The 19,705-nt window shown below is 28.9% G+C and overlaps 2 protein-coding genes across 4 annotated transcripts; one reads left to right on the plus strand and one right to left on the minus strand.

Annotated features, from left to right (window-relative positions):
- Nucleotides 1-13: 13 nt before the first annotated feature.
- On the minus strand, nucleotides 14-10,078 carry LOC126871330 (glycogen debranching enzyme). Its single transcript, XM_050630002.1, has 26 exons — nucleotides 9,711-10,078; nucleotides 8,860-9,109; nucleotides 7,887-8,010; nucleotides 7,627-7,816; nucleotides 7,340-7,547; nucleotides 7,137-7,271; nucleotides 6,830-7,048; nucleotides 6,517-6,752; nucleotides 6,205-6,417; nucleotides 5,935-6,129; nucleotides 5,724-5,853; nucleotides 5,519-5,642; nucleotides 5,140-5,405; nucleotides 4,871-5,029; nucleotides 4,583-4,791; nucleotides 4,305-4,508; nucleotides 3,990-4,222; nucleotides 3,822-3,911; nucleotides 3,539-3,716; nucleotides 3,111-3,467; nucleotides 2,876-3,023; nucleotides 2,428-2,791; nucleotides 2,147-2,355; nucleotides 1,882-2,067; nucleotides 1,567-1,803; nucleotides 14-1,484 (listed from the first exon to the last, which is right to left on the minus strand). The coding sequence occupies exons 2-26, from the start codon at nucleotides 8,980-8,982 to the stop codon at nucleotides 1,419-1,421; spliced, it is 4,803 nt and encodes a 1,600-aa protein (XP_050485959.1). The 5' UTR covers nucleotides 8,983-9,109; nucleotides 9,711-10,078; the 3' UTR covers nucleotides 14-1,418.
- A 413-nt stretch (nucleotides 10,079-10,491) lies between these two features.
- On the plus strand, nucleotides 10,492-19,462 carry LOC126871329 (proteasome adapter and scaffold protein ECM29). Of its 3 annotated transcripts, none has more exons than XM_050629998.1 (28): nucleotides 10,505-10,856; nucleotides 11,525-11,772; nucleotides 11,849-11,967; nucleotides 12,016-12,183; nucleotides 12,293-12,571; nucleotides 12,655-12,850; nucleotides 12,919-13,013; nucleotides 13,102-13,294; nucleotides 13,390-13,535; nucleotides 13,613-13,919; nucleotides 14,001-14,187; nucleotides 14,278-14,634; nucleotides 14,704-14,879; nucleotides 14,948-15,049; nucleotides 15,121-15,327; nucleotides 15,400-15,514; nucleotides 15,593-15,776; nucleotides 15,857-16,145; nucleotides 16,348-16,581; nucleotides 16,687-17,031; nucleotides 17,108-17,264; nucleotides 17,351-17,506; nucleotides 17,597-17,728; nucleotides 17,794-18,103; nucleotides 18,205-18,388; nucleotides 18,460-18,589; nucleotides 18,681-18,890; nucleotides 18,981-19,462. In XM_050629998.1, the coding sequence occupies exons 1-28, from the start codon at nucleotides 10,832-10,834 to the stop codon at nucleotides 19,178-19,180; spliced, it is 5,451 nt and encodes a 1,816-aa protein (XP_050485955.1). In that variant the 5' UTR covers nucleotides 10,505-10,831; the 3' UTR covers nucleotides 19,181-19,462. The 3 variants fall into 3 exon arrangements, with proteins under 3 accessions (XP_050485958.1, XP_050485955.1, XP_050485957.1); XM_050630000.1 differs by having other exon boundaries at nucleotides 10,507-10,856; nucleotides 12,034-12,183; XM_050630001.1 differs by lacking the exons at nucleotides 18,205-18,388; nucleotides 18,460-18,589; nucleotides 18,681-18,890; nucleotides 18,981-19,462 and having other exon boundaries at nucleotides 10,492-10,856; nucleotides 17,597-17,658; nucleotides 17,783-17,936.
- Nucleotides 19,463-19,705: the final 243 nt, after the last annotated feature.

Below are 19,705 nucleotides of genomic sequence, written 5' to 3' on the forward strand. Positions count from 1 at the left end.
ATAGAAGAACGAGTATAAAAGAATATTATATTTTATTAAGTGAAATAAACTATATAAAATGTGATTGTTGCTAAAATGAAGAAAGAAAGAGTATAGGCAATTACTATTTTTACTATTTTTATGTGCTCTGATTGTGAAATACGATTTTTTCTGTGCCTATACCTAGAATTTCCTAATTCTGGCATTAACAGTAGTGGTTCTAATAATAATAAACTAGATCTGTTCGCGCGATGATCAACTACATCATCTTGTTTGAGATTGTGTGATCGAAATACATCGTTACGATAATTCATCCAGTTTTGCAAATCAGTATCGTATTCAACGTGTTTTATAGAGCGTATAATATTACCATGATCCATATGAAACGCTGCAGGTGCAATACCATTATTTGATATCCTTGTATAAAAATTACTTGTACAACGATGATATAACTCTGTATTTACTATTCCTTTCGTATTGCTATTTATAACAAGGATACTTGTTTTTAATGTTGTTTTTAAATCAAAAATATCCTGTGGTGAGCCATAAAAATAGAATATACTAGAAGCATTAGTTTTTAAGTAATTATGAAGTAGTAAACAGTGCTGAACGTTATTGTACTGTAAATATAATGTATTGTCATGTTTACCACCTTCTGAACAATACCTAAACTGTAAAGTTTCGTTTTGTTGCAGTAAATAGACTTCCTTCGCATATAAAGGCTTCTTTGCATATATCAAAAGATCAGAATATACTGGACTGCTTTGTAAATTGGCGCATTTCTTACAAATTTTATGTAGAGGAAGAAAAAGTGTATTTATCAAAGTTTTCGCCGTTGTAGGGCTATATTTTTCATAATAATCCATGATATCACATTCAAGAGCATTGACTTCCTCATAAACGTGATCCACTTTTGATGGGTATTTCGTCAATGCATTACTTTTCTCTATGTTTTGTTTTGTTAATATATCAACTTGGTCAATTACATCACTTTGAAATTTATTTAGAGATTTATTCTCGTATTTTAAAGGTTCATTTCCATATATAAGTTGTCCTGATTTATGAAATTCACCTTCTGATACCATTGACAATTCTGTTATATTTGACATAGTTTCAATTACTTCCAAATTGCTAACAACAGTAGAAGATACATAATCATGTTTAATGTCTTTTTTACTTTCATTTTTCTTAAGTTCTTGCATTAAGAAAACGTCATCAATTGTACATCTGGTGTCAACATTTATAAATTTGCACGGTAGCATACTGATTTTGTCTATGTGCGGATTACCAAATGCGTGTGTCTCCGTGCTTGGTGTTTCTATAGCTGTGTTAAATATGTGCCATTTATTATCGTGATCTTTATTTCTAACGCTACGTTCTTTTTCTAGTCGTAAATGTTCTAAGTGTAATTGGCGGTGGTGAACACACGCAAAATTATATCAATTCGTTCTTTCATTCTCCTCGGATCGTAATTCCCGTTTAATTTTATCTAAGTCGTAAAGAACCTAGAATGAAATATATGGTACAGTGATAGTCAATGACATAACGGAACTATTTCTAAATACCATTAACAGCGTATATACAAACTTCTAATATAGAAGCAGCACTCCAAGCTTGTGTTCTGCAACTATCTTTGCAATATTCCCCATCTTTATTAGTAAGTTCAGGGAGACCTCTCCAATGGTTTGTAGATGCCTCTATAAAATGTCGAGAAATAATAATTTCAGTTGATTCGACTGTACGACGTAATTCTTCCTTTCCTCCAACTAATGGAGCGAAATATAGTCGAGCACGAAGAAAATAGCCTATGGGCCAAACCCATTCCTATTAGATGCCATGAAATTATTAGTTTTATATCAGAGCAGTTTATACTAAAGTAATATATTAAGGAACATTGCTTACAGGCCCCTGATGATAATTCCAACCATGAGCTATTTTAGTATCTCCACTATCATTAGAATTATCATAATATCCATTGTACGCCCAATCAGCAGGATCTAATGTTTTCATTCCAAGCGGCCCTAATAAAACTTCTTCTGCCTTTTTTAATGCTATCCATGCATGTTCCGGATTAAACAATTCTGGAGCCTTTCAAAATAATGATATTTGAATATTATCTAAATTGCACATACATTTTAAGAATAAAAAACTATAAAAATGTACTTACAACAACCATTGCAACTGGAAAATTAGATCGTAATTGGTAATCAGCCCATGCTTGTGTTGCTCCATGACTATCTTTGAAAATTCCACGACGATGAATAAGTTCTGATTTAAGTTCTCCTTCTAACTGCACTTCATTGATGTAAAAATATTTCTCAAAATTTAATGAAATCTTATCTGCCCATTGTTTATAGCTCCATGTTACAGTAGAGCCTGGAATAAACATTAACTGTAGTGAAAAAAGCTAGAAATAAATGAAAAACGTAAACAAAATTTATTTCTTACCATCCCGATTTTTTCTTTGCACACTACCATAAGGAAAAAGATTTTGCTTATACAATTCAGCCAAGAAACTGAGAATACTCTTGCTTAGACCCACTATTTCTACTGCTGAACCATCCCTTGGAGTAGCTGGTTTTCCTTTATTACCAGCTTTTTCAGAAGATCCCATTTTGTCCATCCATGTACCACAATTTGCATCATTTCCACCGAATACGAATCCTGTTTCTGGGTGCACTCCAATTTGGTTATTAAAACCACGATCTGTCATATGTTCATCAATCTGTCTTCCAGCATTTCTTTCTCTAAAACAAAGTCCTTGGAAATGTATCAAGAGAGCTTCTTGAATAACATCATGTAGTGGTTGATCCTAAAATTTTATTTCCAATATATATCATGTGTAAAACAAATGTTAATATATATAATTTATTTACAAAGAATATTTTCTACGTACTACTTGTCCTGCAGGTAGTGGGGGAGAATCATCAGTTGGAAACAGCCTCGAAACCTTGTCTGTTAAAATTTTTAAACCATTTGGTACTTCTTGTATATAACATTGAATTGTATATAACCACCACCACAAAGCATCTCGACAGTTATATCTAAAAAACATAAAAAAGTTATTTAAAAGGTGCAACAATAATTAGAAATTGTATTCATATAACAATAATTAAAAATTTATTTCTCACCTAGCATTCTTTCCTTTATCAAGTAAATTTGGTATAAGACCATGTCGCATAGTTCCAGCATAGCCAAGGATAATAAATCGTGCTTCTGCATGTCTGCCTGTTAATATCAGTAGTCCTCTTAAGGCAATGAAAGTGTCTCTTCCCCAATTTCTCATATATCCTGTGGTAAAATGTGGTAAACCAGCGGACAATGTCATACATATTTGTTCACTTTCGCCATTATATTGTTTGATCTTTGGTTTGGGAGGATCTATATTTGGAGACAAATCTGGTAACGGAGCTGATTTTACTATTCCTCCCATTTGAATAGAAATTAAAGATAGAATTTTAACGAAAGTGGAACCTTCTTTCACAAAGCTAATAAGAGGCAATGAATTAGTAAATGTTTACAAAAAATTAAAAACAAAGATATATTTAGTGTAAAGTACCTTGACATTAGATTATAGCATTGCTCAAGAAGTATCATATAAACGTTTACAATTATAACATCGAAGTAACTAGGAACTAAATAGCGAGGTATTAATTTAAATGGTTCAGTAGCTTCTTCGAGCCATTCTCCAAGAGTTCTAGTTCCTTCATCTTCTTTCAATCGTTGCCAAGTATAATCTGTATATATTTGTTTAAACATATTAACAATCGTTAATTATATAATGAAACATAGTGATGTTAATAATAGGATGGATTTGTTTTAATATTTGTTCTAGTACATACCTATTAGCCAATTACCGTGTCTGAGATTAATACACATTGGGTGTCCCAAATCATTATTAGGACGAATATCTGCTAACAAGGAAATTATACCTAAAAATAAATGTAATGTGTATTACATTAATAGGCATGGAAAATATAGATACGAAGTAGCTCAAATTGTTAACTTACCTTGTAAACCTGCATAAACAAGGGGTCCATAACCAGGAATATCGTATACATCAAATCTATTCGAAGTTTCATCGCGTTCTTCCTGATCGCACCGGTATAGGGCCTTATTTAAATCTACTAAGTTCATACGAGAGACAATAACACGTATATCGGAACTTCTCTGTGATGTTACAGTTGAAATAGTATTATGAAGTTTTGCAAGAGCAGGTTTTATATTAGCATGAAGAGATACTCTGAAATTAAATATATCAATATTTATTATATATGTTATAAAATTTATGAAAAATTTATACAAAAAGAGACATTAAATATTACCGAATAGCAACGACAGAACCTGGTTGAAAGTTTACAAAATTAAGCTGAGTTATTTTAGGATCACCAGAATCAACTTTCTCCAGGATTTCTGAATCACAAATTTGTATGTGTTCTTTAAGTCTTAGTACATATTCCGAGAGACCATTTATGTAATTTTCATCTTGTACATATTTTTCAGGATAATGGAAAGGTGAAGTACCATTTCTGAAAACAATATATCGTCAAAATGTCAATACGTAATAACGAACATGAAAAATGATTGATTTCACATTTCTTACTTAGCTTCTATATGAGATAAGGATGCTTCCAGAATAATTTCTTCCATTACACCCTCCACTCGTAATGGTTTCACATATCTTCTCAAATCAATGGGATTAGGATCGGGGTGTTTGAACGCTGTAAAAGCGACTAAAATTACACTATCATGAGTTGTTGGAGAGTGTCTTGTTACAGCTACTATATCACTATCCATCTGGTCAACAAATACCTGTAAATTTAATAAATAATATTTTAAAAATTTATACGGAAACAGCACTTCTTATGCGTTATGTATTATGAGAATATACTTGAGAAAACTTCTGTTGCCCGAGAATATAATGCAAATCATTTAATGCTCTCTTCGCCGCAATTATACCAGTCTTTAAACCTACAAATTTGATACCATCTATCAAAGATTCATCATCTGCCCAGCATGAATATTGTCTTGTTTCATCTACAACATGTATCTGTAAGGATTTATTAGGATTAGAGGACGTAGATTATTTCTTTTCTCAAATATTATTATAATTGAAATCTTCTAAATATAACTATAAATATTACAATAAAACCAACTTACATGGTGAGGAACTAATTCATCGTATCCACGATTGCTGCCGCTAGCACACGCAGCCATTGATACAAGAGCAGCACTTGGAAGTAAATCGAACACACTACGTTTTTCCACAGAACTGGGATTATCATGAGTTAAATCTAGAAATAGTGCATGTGCTATGCCTGGTACTAGAGGCCGTTTACGTGGTTGCAAAAATGCACCTACTGGTTCGCCTCCATATCGGTATACCAAACGACCTTCTTCGTGACTATCCCACGCAGACATAGCTTCTGTTTTGAGTGAATGAAAAAGATTTCATAAGATTTAATAAAAATTTATAAATACATGTATTATATATTGGTATCTTATAAAGCTTCACAGCTTATAAAATAAATTTGCGAACCTCGAATTAAGGAAGTGAGACCAAGTCGATTAACAAATATATTGTCTTTCTGATCGGAATTTGTAAATAATTCGGCAACAACGTACAAATCTGGACGAATTCGACGAGCAACATCAAGCATGTACTGGAACGATTAAGAATTCACTAATATGGACATAAATTTACATTAGATATATATTTTAATATTTTAATAAATTAAATATACCTCTGCAACTGGGATAGGGGTCGAATGGCAATTATCTAAGCGAATACCATCAAAAATTTTAGCTGTTTGTGTAACATAAGCAGTAATATGCTGCCATAGAAAAGGACAATCTTCTGGTTTATCTCCATACCTGTAACAAATGTAGTATATTATTGATTTTAATTATTTTATATCTTTTTATTATTTTATACTTCAAAGGTAGTAGCATTACCTTAATTTTACACTGTCACCCCAAGCAATAAGTTCTCTTCTTATATAAACATTAGAATCAGGATCAGCAAAATTTTTTAGAGGATCACCATTCATTACCCATCCATTATGAGCCATAAGATAACAGCCTTCATCAGAATACATTGTTGCTTCTCTTTCAGTTAATGTTTGTGGTGCTCCATAATCAGTAAAATATCTGAAAATAATATGTTTTAGCATAATTTATATAAATAAAATATAAAAATAGCAATATTTTAGAACAGTTATGTACCTAGGAACAAGTGGATTTCTTTCGCTTATTTCTTTAAGTTTAGGACCATCACCTTGCACTCTAAAATATCTTATACCAGCAATAGTATTTTCAACTGCAGCATTTAGATGATTTTGTATTTCATTAGTGATCATGTTATTAAGTTCTTGTAATTTCTTTCTTAAGTCTTCGGCACAGCGTTTCAAACGAGTCTCTTCATCAAAACAATCAGTTCTGCAATAAGAATATAAAGCTTTAAGTTTAGAACATTAACTAAATCGAAACCTTTTTGAATTGATAGTTGGTATTCTGACCATTATTGGTATAATTTACCTATATATATTATATTTTTTTAAAGCAAGTTGCATATTTATAGTTGCTTTCAATCTACGAAATTTCGGATCTTTTATTATTTTGATATCTTCCGATATAGGTTCAACAGTATCCTGGGGCATCTGATTTCGTGCTAAATTCAAAAACTCCGCGATGGTTTCATTGATGTCCAATATATACAATTCATGTATTTTCACAAGCGGTAAAAAATATGTATGAAGTGCATGACGAATTGACTAAAAATAGAGAAGTAACAAGCATACATAATATATTGTACTGGTTAGTAATTATTAATATAATACATTTATCTCACATTTAAATGTTCTTCAGTTTCAACTACTGAAGGAATGCCTTTAAACTCCCATTCTCCAGCTGCAACTTGTATTGTCAATTCAAACAGTGCAGCATCCAAAAGATATGCAGGACGTAAATGAGGACTATTCAAACAATTGTATGTACATTCTGGATGAGATACCAAAAAAGGACTTTCATTTGCTGTATGATTCAAAACAATATCACATATACTCAACATCTGAAACACACAACATTTACAGGCTGATATTATAGAATATTATAACAGATTAAGCTATAAAATATAGTAAATTATATATTACACTAACATTCCATTCATTGCGTATTTTATTTACTAGTCTTTCAACATCATCATATGTAACTGATTTATCATCATCATTGAAAGAAGGATTTAATTTCAACTGGTCACTAAGGCTGTAAGATGACTTAGAATATCCCAGTTCCTAAAACATAAATTATGTAAGTTAGATGTATTAGTTCAATATATTATCCAAAAAAATGGAATATATACCTGAATTGGTGTAAAATGAATCACATTATATCCAGAGTTTCTAGCCACTAGTAGTTTATCTTCCCAGGTAGAAAATGGTCCTAGACATTTTGCAAGAACAGTTTGACACTGAATACAATCCAATGGTAAATCATCTCCATGTTCTCCTACTTTAAGTTCTGGATCCACTAGTAAATATCCAGAAGCAATAGGTTTCATATCTTCAGAACTAAAAAATTTGATATATTAAAAACTGTGAACAATATATTTTATTATGTCAATAATCTTTTCTTATATTTAATACTTACTTAGGATCTATAAGATAATAGTGAAATGAACCAGCCAAGAATAAAGATATATTAGCTGTTTCACTAACCCATTCTAATGGATAATATGTATGCCTTTCAAATTTTTTATTTTCCCTTAAAGGATAATTTATAAAAAGATCAAGTGACTTCCCAAAAAGAGAAGCACCTAAACGAAATTCTACTCTCCATCCTGTTAAAAATTGTTCTAATTTATAACACTCATTTTCCTCAAAATTATAAGTAACATAGAATTTACATACCTTTTTTTAATCTATATAATATACCATCCAGATGTTCCCCGTTATTTAGAGTTAAGACTCTTATTTGTTCACACTCGTGATTTTCAGTTGTTGACATGTGTTCCGTCATATCTTCTACCATTGCCTAAAGACACAAGCACCTATTTTGTAATTCAATATCACACAATTTTTTATACTACTCTTTAATTATTTGTAATATATTCTTATTTTTATACAAATTTTTATCCTTCTAAAATTATTGTAAATATTTTATCTAGTTTTTAGAATAAGAAATTAGATAATAAAAAGTGTGCATATAACAAATACTTATAAACATTTAGATATGAGAATAATTATTTAATGATATACTAAATTAATAAAGTATATACAATTTTGACAAACCTATAGTACTTTTAGGAGTAGTACTTACACGTGAACTGTGGTAAATGAATAAATACTTAGTCTACAAGTCGCTTAATATAAGTTATCAACACAAAGCAGCTAGCAAGCATGCAAAAAGCATAGTATTAGATTACAAAGTTATGCTGCATGAACATACATAAAGTCCAGAGATATTCTCACTCTACATGCTTGGATTACCTCTTTGTAATAATATAAACATGGGATAGACTTTGTACTACATAACATCAATTGTCTATTTATATTACTATTTTTTATCTATCTACTACTACTACATTTCTAGTAAATTTAATAGAGATGTTATTATTTCCAATAATTCAGCACTATTTTAACATTGAAATATTAGCCTGAAATATAAATCATTTCATATATAATAAAGATAGTATATTTAACACTGTGTGCAAGATACCTCCTTTGGTTAGATCATTATATAGTTATATTAGACAAATGTTACAAAGACATTACAATGATATGCTATCAATTCCAATTAAATTCAGCAATAATATCCTTATCATTCTAAAGATATAAGTGCAGAGGGTATTAAGATATATATCATGATTATATCCAAACTTACATAATAATAAAGGCATTTTAAATAGCGGCATTTGCAAAGATGTTGAAGAATGCTCCTAAGTTTCCTTATTAATGTCCTTGTTGCATCACAAAAAAAATAACTTATTGTAAGTATAAAACCCATTCTCAAAATAAATCATATAGCTGAAATTGTTATCGAAGACAATGACTTTTCAACTAGTTCTATGTTATCATAGCATTTATGTTATGTACTGTTGCTTTTATTTAAGCAAATACCACTTTTGTATTACCTATAACAAATATAAAGGAAAACTTTAATTACAAGAAGCTGCTTATTAACTGCTTTTAATCTAATCAAAATTGAAATTAATTTTTTGTACATTAAAAATGAATGGAAATAATTTTATTATACTAATTACAAAATTATTGCTGTATATATTATATTAAAACAAGATGATGTAATTAAAAAACTATTTTATTTAATTTTTCAAAAGTACATAATATATATAGTTAAAGATACATATAAAATAAATACATACATATATGTCTTTTTACAATATTAAAAAATTTGTATAAGAAAGATTTACATTGAATCATCAATTATTTCAACTCTGTTATACAACTATAAAATTACAGAACCAGAAAAATTATATATATGAAAGCACATTAAAAACTATTACATATGACAGGATTATAACTATTAGAATTTAAATGTATGTATATCAATGTACATATACAATTCTTCACATGTATTTTGTGGGTTAATAAAGGTAAAGTCACAATTAATAGTTTACTCTAAACAATTAGCACATGCAGTATAACAATTTGCAAGATTTTAGGAAACAGTATTACTATTTTCCCTTAAAGTTATCATTTCTCTTTTTCTCATACCTGACAACTCTGCTAACACGTTCTAAAGACTAAAAATATTATACTTTCATTAAAAAATAACAAGAAAATATAATATACGCGAAACAATATAGTATAAATTAACAGAACAAAAAACAGATTGTAACTTTCTTACAAAGATAATTTAATATAATTCACTATATAATTCACTATATAATACATTAATATTAATAAAGAATAATGTGTTTCTTTCGAATTTGACCTCTATTTTATAAAGACAACTTTGAAGGTCACAAAAACGAGAGCATGGTTCAAGTTAAACTGTTAAAGGAACGGAAGAAGCAGACGACAGGTTGCAGAAATTCGAACACGTTGATTGGGTAGTCATCCACGGCAACTTCATGTTAAAACTTCAAATGTTTTCCCTTCCAAAAAGTTAATTTTTTAAATTCATAATTTTCTTGCATTTGGATTCGTTACTATAAATTTACTTATATAATTACATATAATTCACATGTAATTAAAATTTATTTGTAGAATTAGTTTTATGTATATGTAGTTAGATTTCTAAGCTAACATTTACAATATTCTTGTTATTCGTAAATTAGCATACATATAATATCAGAATTATATAATTGCATTGTAAATTGAGCGATAAACTAATTAAAATTGTAAATTAAAGGCTGTTGCGTATCATAGAATTTTAATAGAAATATTTAAAGGAATAAAAGGCGAAATGTTGAAAAATATCCATATCTCTCTTTTTTATTAAATAGGTTGATATGATCACATGAGCACGATTAGTTTATATGATCATGCACATGAAAGATGGTAGATAACTATATAGTACTAGAAAAAATTTCTAACAATATTTTTATTATTAATATGTGAATCATTTTATAGTGATATAAAAATAAAGTAGGAAACTTTTCTCCTCTAAAAAATTGTACGAAATTTGATCCTTGGTATTATGGGAGATGTTATACAAAAGAAGAAAATTTTTAAAGACATCAAAAAGATATGCAATTCGGGGGAAAATGTATTATTTTTACTTAAATATGCTTAAATAATGTTTTCATAATAAAATTAATTACAGACCGGTAATATTTCTTGTCACTTGTCACTGACTATCATTCGCTTTCTCTTTTACACATTACTTCAAAATGGCAGCCCCTACGGATGAGCTGAGTAAGTAATTCGGAAAAAAAATCAATTTATTTTACATGAAGACAGTTTATTTTGATGATGACACAAATTATATTATTAATTATATTGTTCCTCCTTTAATAAAAACATTATTTCTAATGATAAAAACATTTTTATATATATCATGGCTTGCAGAAAATGCCATTATCATGCAGTTTTATAGAAAACAACTTCAAATGTATAATTTTACATCATTTTTTTAAATTTATATTCAAATTTATCATAAAAGACAATCTTTTCGATTCTTTTGTATATTTTTACTTTATTTTTAGTATATGTCCACATCTGTTAATTAAATGAGTGATGATAAATAATGTACATATAATTATTTTCCTCTTATCACCTAAATTTCTATGTGCAGTATATAAGATGTTATTTATACAACTACTTTTTTTATTATAAAATTTTAAATATTGCACATTGTTTTTGAATGATTTGGAATTTATGAATACAAAATATTGTTTCTTTGCAATTAAGTATTATTTTTGAATCGTGTAATGAACAATTATTATTTTGAACAAAATATATTCTAAACAAAATATATTTTGTTTAATATTATGAAAAATAATATATATTAGTTATAATTAGTTGTATATAATTTCATATTTATAAATTAATTATTTTATGTATAATTTATTGTTTCATGGAAGTTTTACTTGAGCGAGTATTTTTCCGTTTGGGATCTGCAGATACTGATGAACAACTGCAAGCATCAGTATGTAAATTTTTGCCTCCAGTTTTGTTGAAGCTTTCTAGTGGTCAAGAAGGTGTTAGGAAGAAAGTAATGGAATTATTAATTCATATAAATAAAAGGATAAAGAGTAGACCTCAAGTCCAATTGCCAGTTGAAACACTTTTGTTACAATATCAAGATCCAGCTGCCAGCTCATTTGTAATTGTATGTTATTGATACAGAGAATCAATTAAAAATATTTCTGGTTGAATAAGAATTTATTGTCTTTGTTTGTTCACAGAATTTTACAATTATATATATAAAATTAGGCTATCCTAGAATGGAAATGCAAAAACAAGCAGAATTAATCCCAAGTGTATTAAATGCTATTGAAGGAAAACCTTTATCTCATCAAGACAGGTTTGTAAATATTTAACATAATTTAAATAATGAAAATTAGGTAAAAAGGTATGTAAAATATTTCAGTTTATTACTTATAATTATGCCTGCATTGGGTCATATTAATATTCCTGTGGATCCAGAGAAACGAGCATCCTTTCTTGGTCTACAAGACAAACTATATGTAGCAAAACAATTACTCAATTTTATGCTTGATGTTTTATTGTTACCTTATGGGTAAGATTATTCACTATTCATATAATTTATATTTTAATAATTTCATCAATACAATAGGAAAATTTCTTAATGATTATTTATATTAATTAATTGTACAAAATTATTTTAGAGCTGTAGGACAAATGCAAAATCAACAGTCAGATCAGGCTATTGATTGGTCACGGTTTCGTGTACCACTAGGATTAAGTGAATATGCATTTAAACGGGTAATTGGTGAAAATCCTCCAACAGCAGAACAACTTGAACAAACAAAATTAGGAATTGTAAAATTCGTAGCTGGAGGGTTTTTCCATGATTCAGATATTCTTATACATTTGATAGTAGCTGCAGCAGATACCAGATTTAGTGTTGCTAATCTAGCAGACTTGGAATTAAAGAAAATTGTTAAGTATGTTTAAAAAGATTTTTCTATTATTTTTATAAATATTCTATTAGAATATGCTAAATGTCAAATTGTTTTAAAATATTCAGCACGTTAGATTGGTCTTCAATGCATTTAGCAGCACCACTTTATACATTATTTTTGGGTACTGATACTTTAGGTATCCATAAAGATGTTAAACCAGAAATGAAACGATTGCCTGCAGGCATACGAATTCGTCTAAAATTATTACATTATCTTTGCCGTGTTACTACAGGTGGTTTTATTGTACCACCATGTATTCAGGTATATTTTATTATAAAATAAGGTATAATTTTTATACTACTTGGTGGCTAATTGTAATTAATATACAGGTAGTTTTTCATTCCCTACAAGAAGGAGATGGAAAAACTACAAATGCAAAATTAAAGTCAATGGCATTGCAATTTACATCAAACATAGTGCAACAGTAAGTAAAAAGTATTACAAATTATTTATGAATTTGAATTTCAATAAAAAATATATATATATGTTGTGATATGTTTAAATCTTTCAAGGTGTAGTCTTGCTCCATTATCTCGTATAGCAGGAATTATCTTAAATGGCATGATAAAATTAATTTTTGAGGGTGAAGATGTTCATCATAAAATGATGGCATACACTGTTATTGGACAATTAGGACAAAGAATTCCATCAGTGATAGATAAAAATTCAAACTTGTTATGTCATTTATTTGATACACTTGTATCGGTATGTAGTTAGCAATAGAAAAAGTAGTAAGTTCAGATGTATGTTACATTACTAGAATGTTTCTAGTTTAGTCTGAACTTTTCTTGATGTTTAAGACTGAAGGTGATTTACGAAGAACAGTAAGAGATACACTGATTTCAATAACATCTGCATTTGTACTTAATAAAGATGACGAAGTTAATATATCTCTGATGAATGGATTATTATCTACATATATTGAGTCACCGGAATCCAATGTTAGGCATGTATATATTAATTAGATACATTATATGTATAGAATAATATCACTTATATGTCAGTAATATTTTTTGAGAACAGATTTGTGGCTATGCATTATGCTGCTAATGTATTTCCTCCTGATGATATACCTTCTCGTTATCTTTTACTATTGGCATCTGGAGATGAGAAACATGAAATAAGAACAGAAGCTACAAAAGTTTTATATGGTACTACACATAAAAATGAATGTGATAAACAAGAGGGTAATCAAATTTCATTACCAGATTTTCCAAAACTTGTAACTTATATTTATTCAAAGATGCAAGCAAGGGTGTCAACTACTGGTAATGAAAAAATGAACATAGAAAATAAAGTACTTCCTTATAGTGTTACTGTATTTATGGAGGTAATTAATTCAATGGGAAAATAATTTATTTTTATTGGCAATATTTTTATAATTGAAGAAAATAATTAATATTTTTTACAGATAATTACTTATCTCCGTATTTGTTTAGCAAAAAGTGCTAATGTTACTAAATACAACGAACCATTGCAACATCCTTGTGAATATACGCCATTAATTACACATTATTTAAGAAATTTATCTAAAGATAAACTAGAGACATTAGATCAGTATCTTGATATGATTTTAATTTTTAGTCATGCTTCTGCAGGTAAAATTGTATATAATATTTCTAATGAACTTAAAAATATATTAAGAATTGTATTGAAAGATATAATGTATAAACAATTATATAACGCAGATCAAACTACACTACAAGCTTTATTGGAAGTGACTGGTTCTGTTCCACAGTTTGCAACAAGAATTTATGAGAATGAGTTATCATGGCTTCGTACTTTGCTTATATCTACTAAGTTAGATGTAAGACAACTGGTTGCTAAAATTTATGGCATAATAACTACTCAACTTTCCAATAATGAGTTTGGAACTCAAATTTCTGAGATTATGAACATCATGGATAAAAATTCTTTAGAAGCTCAACATGGCTCATTACTAACTTTAACGTGTATGATGGAAAGGAGACTAGTTTTTAAAAGAAATAACATGGACAATGATTTCTTTAACTGGGATCTGTACATTAATGTTGTGAAAATGATATGTATGTACATATTTAGTTATATAAATTAATATTAATTTATTTTTCAATTCTCTTTCAAAAATATTATAGGCAATTTTTTACACAATAATACAATTTTGTTAATGGATGCCGCAATTCAGAGTATTGGTATTTTGGGGAAAATATGTGGGTTACCATTACCTGATGAAGGCGAGGGAGAAACAAATAAAAAGGCAATTGTAGAAATATTATTTTCAGCATTGAATAATGTAAAATTAAATACTAAGGTTCGTATTTTAATAGTTACTAAATTTATTGAGTATAGGATATAATACTGATTCAATTATATTTCTAGATTAAAGAAAAAGCTGCACTTTCATTAGGTTATTTGTGCGTAGGGGAAAATTTTCCTCATACATCATATATAGTAAATAAAATAATTACAACTGTCAAGGAGGTAAATGTACATCGGTAATTATAATTAAAAATTTTAGGAGTACTTTTTACATTTGCTTTTATATTTATTAGACAAAAGACATTGAAATCCATTTGATCATGGGAGAAGCATTGGTTTGTTGTGTTCAAAGTGAAGCATCTCCAGAAAAACGAGATGCTTGGACAACATTACCAACTGAACATAAAGTACCTTACAGCAATATCAGTACTAAATTATTAATACAAACATTGGATGAATTACTTCGAATGTATAAAGATCCGCATCCTAATTTGAGACAGGTATTTATTTTTATTTTTTTTATTTAAATTTACAATTCTTCCATTTTTTTTACCATAAATATTTGTTATAAGGCCGTCTGTGTGTGGTTATTAGCACTTTTAAAATATAATATCCAAAGGGAGTGTATTAAAGAAAAATTTTCATCATTACATCATGCATTCATGGATTTTCTTTCAGATGATAGTGGTAAGTTATGCAATATATTTCTTATTTAAAAAAAAGAAAATAGAAATATATTATTAAAGTGCATTGTTTTAATTACAGATATAGTGCAAGATATGGCAGCAAAAGGACTTAGTTTGATACATATTAATAGTAGCAAGGAACAAAAGGAACTTCTAGTTTCTAGCATACTAGATCAATTTACACAAGGACGTAAAAGTGTACAACAAGTTACATCAGATACAAAATTATTTGAAGAAGGTCAATTAGGAAAATCTCCAACAAAGTAAGATAAATTTATAAATTTACATATTATATTTTCAATCTAATAGGTTCAGTTTAATTTTATAAATATTTTATTTATAGTGGTAATTTATCAACGTATAGAGAAATTTGTTCCTTGGCTACAGAATTACAAAAACCTGATTTAGTATACTACTTCATGCATCTAGCAAATCATAATGCAGTATGGACATCTAAAAAAGGTGCTGCATTTGGATTTGCAGCAATTGCTAAAGTTGCAAACGAAGAGTTAAATAAATATTTACCCAATATAATTCCACGCTTATACAGATATCAATTCGATCCTACTCCCAAGATTCAGCATAGTATGTCTAGTATTTGGCGTGCGATTGTTCCATCAACAAGTAAAGCTGTACGTGGAAGTGCTTAGAATACTTAAAATTAGAAGTGTGCGCATACTCGAAATTACGAGTATTTTTCTCTTTTTACCCTGATGTAATCTCTTCTTCAATCCAATCTGAAGCTTAGATACTTGTACTTTCGAATATCCACACATCAATGCCTAAAATATATTTTTATTCTTTGTAACTGTTATTTAAAATTATGTTTGATAGGTTGAACAATATCATAAAGAAATTTTGAATGATATAACTGAAAATTTAACAAATCATGAATGGCGAGTACGAATGAGTTGTTGCAATGCACTTGCAGATTTATTAAGAATAAATGTTCGTTTAAATTTGGCGAAATGTGCTCCAGAACTACTGAAGAAACTGTTTCGAGTAATGGATGATATTCATGAGGGTACTCGATTAGCTGCTACAAATACAACTAAAGCATTAAGTAGAGTAAGTTTTGTTATTGAAACAATTCGTTTATTGTATGCATAACATACGTATTATATTTGTATGTACAGTTATATTGTTTATATCTTATATCAATTATTAATATAGGTTTGCATTCGATATTGTGATTCTTCCTATGGTAAAGAAGGAGAAGAAGTTCTACAAGCAATTTTACCTGTGTTATTAGATATCGGAGCTGTGAACGTTGTAAGCAGCGTAAGAACGGTATCTTTACAAACAGTATCTCAGTTAGTTTCAAGAGCAGGTACCCTGCTTAAGCCATCTTTAGTTACACTAATTCCTGCTCTCTTAAGTACAATTGGCGAATCAGAAAATCCAAATTTATCATATTTGAGTAATGTATGTGGAACAATGTCAGAGGCACGAGATGCTATTGACACGATCAGAGCTAGTGCTGCTAAGGAGCATTATGCCACTGAAACAATGACAAAAGTGAGTGATTTAAGACAAAAAGACAACTTCGAAAAAATCATATTTTATTAATCATCAATGTTTCCTTCTAATGCAGTGTATACAGTACATTGATACAGACATTTTAAAGGAATTAATGCCAAAAGTGATAGAATTAATAAAATCTAGTGTTGGTTTTGGAACAAAAATTACATGTTTGCACTTTATCATTCTTTTGAGTACTCACTTCAAACAAGAGTTACAACCTTATAGCGGTTAGTAAGAAAGTTTTGCTCTATAACTACTATTCAGTTAAAGAAACAATGCTTAAAAATTATTGTGATTTAATATTTATATATAGGTAAAGTTCTAAACGCGCTAATGAATGGATTATTGGATCGTAATTCTATCGTTCGGAAAAATAATGCAACAGCTATTGGACATATAGTCGGGTCAGCAAAAGAATCAAGTCTTGAAAAATTATTTAAAACACTTAATACATGGTATATGGAACGAGGTGTGCATTATATAATAAATCTTTTTAAAGATTGTAAAGTTATAGAACTTATAGAGGAAAGATAAAACTTTACAAAATTCTGAATTTCAGATGATTCAACTAAGTTAGTAATTGGACAAACGTTCCAAGCTATAAATAATTATAATCAGGAGGTATTAAAGAATTATTCGAGTATTGTTATACCTCTTACTTTCTTTGCAATGCATGCACAAAAAACACAAGGTTTGTATTTAACTTTGAAATTAAGTTTGTAAATATCGTGATATTTATTTACAGTATTTTCATAGAAAATGAAAGTATGATGGATTTATGGACCGAACTATGGAACGAAATTACTCCAGGAACCGAAGCAGGAATTAAACAAAACATAGAACCAATAACAAATATTTTACGCACGTCATTAGAATCGTCATCGTGGAATACGAAAGCACAAGCGGCTAATGCAGTTCATACGTTAGCACAAAAGTTAGGGAACGATATTGATGCGACTGTAAGAAATACTTTGTTAAAGGTTTTAACGGATGGATTACGCGGAAGAACTTGGGATGGAAAAGATCGTTTGTTAAATGCCCTTGCTACGTTGGCATGTAATAGCAAGTATGCATGTAACAATATTAACATTTTTCTTATTAAATGTATGCAAATACAATGTTACATTTGTGATATTCATTTTTAAAAATTTAATAATCTAAATATAGGACAGCTCTCAAAGAGAACAGTGGAATATCTGCGGATATAGTACAAATATTACATCGGGAAAGTAAAAAGGAAGCTTTAGACTATCGCCGACACGCATTACATGCTTTTGGTACAGTTTTGCATGAACTAAATATCGATAAGTTTAAAGAGGTATACGAAATTGTTCAAGAAATTTTATCAACGGTATGTACTATCAATAAAAAGCAAGAAGTGATCAACCTTATACATTGATATATAAATATTGTATAATCTAGCTATCAAGGAAAGATGGAGATGAATCATTACCCTCTGAAGAAAGAATAAAAAGAGATGAGATCATAAAATTATATGAAACTGTTTACGAAATACTTGGAAAAGCTTGGCCATCTTACAAAGACACTCAGGGTAAATTATTATTGCATTTGAAAACTATTAAATATAAAAATATGAATTACTAATTAACCCTTTAATTATCTTGTAATCTTTTTTTGTTTAGACAAATATTGTATAGAATTTATAACTCATTACGGTAAGATGTTTCCTGTTCAATCTACAACAATACAAATATCCATGCTATCAGCACTTAATTTATTTGTGGATAAACTTGCTTTACTTAAAATAAATATTTCGGAATTGTCGATTGAAGAAAGAGAAAAGTTAAATTTGATTTGTGACACGTTTAATAAAATTTTAAAACATAGTATAGGTAAGCATATTGTATGTCTATAACTAAAACTGTATTGTATTATTATCTTGTAAAACTACAATTATATAATATGAAATTTATATTTTTTAGGTATTTCGTATACCAGAATAAGAAAGGAAGCCTTAAATATAGCTCTATCTCTTGGCAGAAAATTACGGTCTACAAACAATAATGAACAATTTGATAAAATGATCTTAATAATTCAAGAGGCATTACCAGAGTTAACGAAGGATAATGAGCCAGAAATTCGAACTAGAATCATCGATATTAAAGAAATGCTGAAAATATGAAGATAATAATTAATTTTAGTACTTTTTAATCAATGTTACATATGCGGAAGTTAGTAACTTCGTGTTCAAACGTTTTAAAACAATGACGAAGTGTATAATGTCTACTAATACATGTTTATTTAATGATACTTATTATGTAGCTAAAAACAAGTGCATAGTAATACATAATTTAGAGTCAATACTTTTTATTGTTTCTAATTTTTCATATTGTATTATAAAAAGATAAGAAAAGTATGTTTATATCTATATATAAAGTAAAAATATGTATGTATGTTCTGAAAACGGTTCTATACTGTTCAACGTATCCGCATCAAATTTAGCGTGAATGTTTTTCGACACTATCAAAACAATTTGTAGGGGTTCCAACCCCCAATCGCCCCTAAAGTCAACCCTTTCCAGCCATGATCATATAAAGATCTCAGATATTACAAGAATACCGCACAAGCTGCATTGAGCACGTTCAACTCGTATGCTATTGGTATGAAAAAGAGAAAGAAAGAATGAGATTTGAGAATTTGAAAAAAG

Source organism: Bombus huntii, chromosome 11 (genome assembly GCF_024542735.1).
Source record: "Bombus huntii isolate Logan2020A chromosome 11, iyBomHunt1.1, whole genome shotgun sequence".
NCBI classification, from domain to species: Eukaryota; Metazoa; Arthropoda; class Insecta; order Hymenoptera; family Apidae; genus Bombus; species Bombus huntii.

Coding starts and splice junctions, on each gene's coding strand:
- LOC126871330 (XM_050630002.1), bottom strand. CDS start 8,982: ATGGGTTTTATACTTACAATAAGTTATTTTTTTTGTGATGCAACAAGG. Junction 8,011..8,859: donor TAAAATGCCTTTATTATTAT/GTAAGTTTGGAT, acceptor TTGTGTCTTTAG/GCAATGGTAGAAGATATGAC. Junction 7,272..7,339: donor TTCATTTTACACCAATTCAG/GTATATATTCCA, acceptor TTTATGTTTTAG/GAACTGGGATATTCTAAGTC.
- LOC126871329 (XM_050629998.1), top strand. CDS start 10,832: ATGGCAGCCCCTACGGATGAGCTGA. Junction 12,184..12,292: donor GTTTTATTGTTACCTTATGG/GTAAGATTATTC, acceptor AAATTATTTTAG/AGCTGTAGGACAAATGCAAA. Junction 16,582..16,686: donor CAACTAAAGCATTAAGTAGA/GTAAGTTTTGTT, acceptor TTATTAATATAG/GTTTGCATTCGATATTGTGA.